Source organism: Montipora capricornis, chromosome 2 (genome assembly GCF_036669925.1).
Source record: "Montipora capricornis isolate CH-2021 chromosome 2, ASM3666992v2, whole genome shotgun sequence".
NCBI classification, from domain to species: domain Eukaryota; kingdom Metazoa; phylum Cnidaria; class Anthozoa; order Scleractinia; family Acroporidae; genus Montipora; species Montipora capricornis.
In genome coordinates, this window is record NC_090884.1 from 37097398 (window position 1) to 37102409 (window position 5012).

At 40.5% G+C, this 5012-nt stretch overlaps 1 protein-coding gene across 1 annotated transcript; it reads left to right on the forward strand.

The window, feature by feature from the left end:
- Nucleotides 1-733: 733 nt before the first annotated feature.
- LOC138037248 (uncharacterized) lies at nucleotides 734-1955 on the forward strand. The gene is made up of 2 exons (XM_068883218.1): nucleotides 734-1228; nucleotides 1416-1955. Exons 1-2 carry the CDS (start codon nucleotides 734-736, stop codon nucleotides 1953-1955), a joined length of 1035 nt encoding a protein of 344 aa, XP_068739319.1.
- The last annotated feature ends 3057 nt before the right edge of the window (nucleotides 1956-5012 follow it).

Sequence of the window (5012 nt, forward strand, 5' to 3'; positions counted from 1 at the left end):
TTGTTTTAGATAGTCGCTATTTTCCTGTATGTTTTTAGAACGGGGGTTCTCAGACGAAAATTTCTCATTTCCGTGTGGTAAAATGGTTTTCTATACGTATTGTACGTATGTAAGGATGTGTGCGATCGGCCTTATTCTGGAATAGGAATACATGGAAAAGCCTTCGCTTTTGCAGAGATTCACATGGAAATTGACAAACACCTGCTAAAATAAAATTTCAAACAAATCTTCAACTTCCTAGTTGCTTAAAAACTACGCCAAACATACTATTTCAAATCATCACTGCACATATTTTTCTTGCGAAATAGGGTCAATAAACACCCTTAAGAGATCAACAAACGAGTGTAATCTAGAAAATCGAGCGCCTGAAGACAATTGCTGAAATATTTGATGTCAAAACATATCACCCCACCGTCAAGAAAAGGAAAAGCCCAGACAGTTGGATTCTCTTCCGAAGTTACGACATGAATTCCCTCCCAAAAGGAGTCAACGAGATGAAAGTAAACATTTGCACGACGCAGGATCATTTGAAGTCACTTTGGTTCAAGTTCTTATTCTTCAGACTTGTAGCTATAGCAGCCGGGGATAATCCCCGGCTCCCGGCCCTTAGTGACAGCCCTGAGTCATCAGTCCAGAAAGATTTAGTAGTCTCAGTAAACTTGTTAGAGTAACCGCTCTTGTGCTGAAATTCATCTAGAGGCTCAAGAGGAAGATAGAAACAACTGACATCAGTATGGAGGATGAGAATATTGTTACGAATCTCTGGTACAAAGACGTTCAAGCCAAATTTGAAGAAAAGGAGAAATCAAGTTCGACTTGGGGCCAGTTAGGAGTCTTTAAGGATGCCAATGGACTTCTGCGATGCAAGGGAAGAATCGAATCCAGAACTCTTCACTTCCGTACTCAACAACATCCCATTCTGTTGTCTAGAAAGCAACATTTAACTAAGCTTGTGATCATGCAGTCCCACGAAAACGTGAATCACAATGGTGTTGGAGAAAATCTTACTGAAATTCGATCACAATTCTGGATAATCAAAGGAAGACAAGCTGTTAATTTAAGATGTACTTTCCAAGAGTGTCACGCGCAAGAAATTACAAGGAAGAGTCTACAGCTCACCACCTACTCCACCACTACCTGCATTCGAGTTTCAGAGGAAATGGCTTTCTCTAAAGTAAGTGTTGACTTTGCCGGACCCTTGTACGTGAAGAATGTTTACTTATCCAAGGTAAAAATTCACAAGTGTTACATAGCACTGTTTACATGTGCTAGTACAAGAGCTTTGCACCTTGAACTTACGCCAGACCTCTTCGCCAATTCGTTCTTAAGAGGCCTGCATGAAGCGATTCTTCCGTAGAAGAGGACTACCGACCCTGTTCATTTCAGACAACGGGAGAACTTTCCGAAATGCAAAGGTTAAGAAGTTTGCTCTTGATCGGAAAATTGACTGGAAATTCAATGTACCCACAGCCAGATGGTGGGGCGGATTCTTCGAAATCTGTGTGAAACTGGTGAAAAGGTGCCTCAAGAAAGGGTTCGGAAATGCGAAGTTGAGTTATGAAGAGTTAGATTCTGTGTTGATCGAAACTGAAGGCGTTTTGGATTCTAGGCCCTTAACCTATGTCTACGATAAGCTAACAGAAACTCCGCTTACGCCTTCTCTTCTTGTAATTGGTCGTCGAGTAGTTCTAGATCAATCTCCTGCCATCACAGTACCTGTAAACACTTTGCCCAGACGAGAGAGATATATAGACGGTCTTCTCACCCATTTCAGAAATCGATGGAAGAAAGAATATCTTAAAGGGGTCCGCGAGTACCAGAAACTCAAGGGAGGTGAACCAAGAAGAACAATTCAAGTAGGAGACGTTGTGCATATCTATGCTGACAAGACACCCAGACAACAGTGTACGTGGAGAATGGGGAAAGTAGAGAAACTGTTACAGCAGAAGTGGTGACAGTAGATAATTCTCTCCGCATGACTCGCTTAAAACGTCCAATTCAGAAGCTTTATCATCTTGAAATCAACGTGCGTGACAGAGGAATGAGCATTCAGATGGTCAGAGATGAAGACATCCCTACAGTGATCACTGCTCCATGAACTGTCTGACCATATCTTGAGCGTTTAACACTGAAGCTAAAGAGCTAAGTTAGGTTTTGCGTTAAATCAGTCTGATTTATTTAAACTTTCTTGATTGACTTCCGACGTCAATCAGGGGGAAGTGTGTTGAAAACTGGAAACTAGTGTACACGTGCGATTTAGTTTGATTGACATGTGACGGGAGACATGTTGAGAGTGGTGAGACGTTTTCGGAATGACATCTTGTGTACTGGCGGAATTACATCTCGGAATCTTAAGAAATTGTCTCTACCAGGAATTGTATTCTAAAGAAAAGATATCTGTTACTAAAGTATGGATCACTAAAACAGGATGCAAAGCTTATTCTCAGATTCTCTAAGGTTATATACAGTTTCTTGTATTGCAAACCTAGAACATAAATATTCTGGAGCCAACCCGTGTAAAGACTTATAAACCATCGAGGCTTTTTCAATTTCATGCTGGCGCACGGGCTGCTCTATTTTGTAGTTTTTGAAGTTTGTTCCTTAAGGTTATCCCACAGTTCCCAAACAGTATTGCAATAAGTGAAGTGAGGGTGAATAAGAGCTTGGTAAATTTAGTTGTAAGGTCGCTTGGGGAGCAAAGTGCCTTACTCGCTGAATGACACAGATGCCAGAAGATACTTTCTTCATTATTTTCTCCATATGGCTACCCCAATCGACATTATCATAGATGGTCACTCCAAGAGCTTTAGCAGTAGCGACATGGGTAACTCGAAAATCATTAATTGCGTGTCGGGGAAAGTGTTACAGTAATACCTCGATTTAACGAACCTCCATATAACGAAGTCCTCAAGCTCAGTATAACGAACGATATTCTTCATCCCGGCCAAAGTTACAATAAAATCTATGGAACAGAACCTCGATATAACGAAATCCTTGTTAAACCGAACACAATCCAGAAGCCCCAACATACTATATACCCCGATGTAACTAAGAAATGTCAACACGTGACAAAAAGCAAATGCGAAACAGACCAACATGGATGAAATCCTTTAATCCTGCAACTATAGACCATTTTCACGGTTACTGTAACAGTAACAGCTCTTAATAATTGCAAACACTGACACTATCGATACATCTACAGATCCGCTCTATCTTCTTTTTCTTAATTCTATCAAATTCTTTATTTTTTAAGGCTTCTTGTGGTAAAAGGTATAAGTAGCTGGAATTTCCAGTCCAATTCCCTTGTTTCTCCGTTTGTCAGCCACTTCCACTGAAATTTGTCCGAGAGACCCCTCGGGAGGTTTTGTCAGCGTCATAGCGGTGAAAAAGCAACCAAAAAAGCGTTCGTGGAGTTACAATGAAGATGCGACACTGACTAAATTGAGGCAAAAGTATCCATGTTTGCTTAACAGTTGTGCACATTATAGACGGCACGACAAGAGAACGACGGCATTGCAGGCGTCTAAAGCAAAGATCAATTCAACGACATATTTACCTATTCATGTTTCCAATATCTCTTTTTTTATTAATTTTTTTCTAGGCTTATGCTCACTTTAAAAGTTAAAACAACAGGTGAGTCAACGCAAAAAATAGCCGCTTTGAGCTGCCGCTTTGAAAACAAAGCGCATACGGCTGCGCTGTAGTGAAACTGCTGTTCAAAGTCACTGTGTTTCTGGGAGTTGCACGCAAATCGTAGTTTATCGTGGCGTCAAATCCCATTGAAATCGAACCCGGTTTACACAAAAATCCTAAATCGGGCTTAACGGTCCAGCATCACATATCGCACGTCGTCGATTTTAGGCGCAAGCGACTGTGTGCTTGTTAATAAGATGTTTAAGCCAAACTCGTGTTCACCTTGTCGAGGTCGACAGTTTACCACGGAGATGTTAGAAGCATTGCGTCCAAGGTATGCTGTTCTCAACGTACGATGACGGTTTTGAGGTCCGAATGCAGTAACAGGTTGTTCAGAACGTCAATTTACTGGCAGTGTATAGAAGCTTGTACGACTTCTACGAACAAACTCTTCCCACTTTACATGTGATAGAAACATGAGAAATTTCAAAATACGCCTTAAAGAACAGAGACTACACAGACTGAACATGGTTGAAAGACACCTCTCTGAAATGAATTCAGTTCAACGAGCGAAAGCAAAATCGATGCACGCAGAAGAATGCTGCCTTTTGTCCTTTCCTTCACACGTGATCTCGCTCTTTCTTTTTCATGTCACATAATTTATTCAATGTTTCAGAAATTCATGAAACAATAAATTGCTTTGTTGGATCGTTTTGAATACCAACCCACTTCGATTTCATTCGCTGAGTGCAATGATATTCGATCCTCTAGGTCATAAGTCACTACACATTTTCTTACTTCTCGAGGCGTTTGGTGATGAAACCGCCATCTGTTATCTGAATCTGTCTGCCCCAAGTTCTGGTAAATCTTCATCCTAACCTTCATCCTAAATCTTAATCCCAGCCTTGCCTATTTGATTTCAGCTGGTTGACTTGTTGCCACAGCTGGAAAGCTTAGTTGCCGTGATATTAATTAAAAACATAAAAGACAGAACAGGAAAGCGTTTACTGTTTGTTCTAGAAGTCTGAACCGCGCACCTGTTTCATCGGCTGTAAATTTTTATTGCTGAAAATTTTGCCGATGCAAAGGTAATTTTTTTCCCTTCTGTTCTATACGTAACAGCTTGTGAACAACTTCTATATCACATTTGCTAAGCCCGTAATCTTATTAAAGCTTTCGTGGTAGGATTAATTATCGATTAAGTAAAAGTTATCTACATTTATTAAAAGAAACAAAGCAGCCAGTACCCCCTGAGGGTCCGCACAACAAAATAAATTGACCAAGTGGCTAAACCGCAAAATAAATTCAAAGCTTTGTCGTGTGTTAAGACATCTCAGCTGGGGTAGCAAGACAATTTTTGGTGTTAAATAGGTAACGTT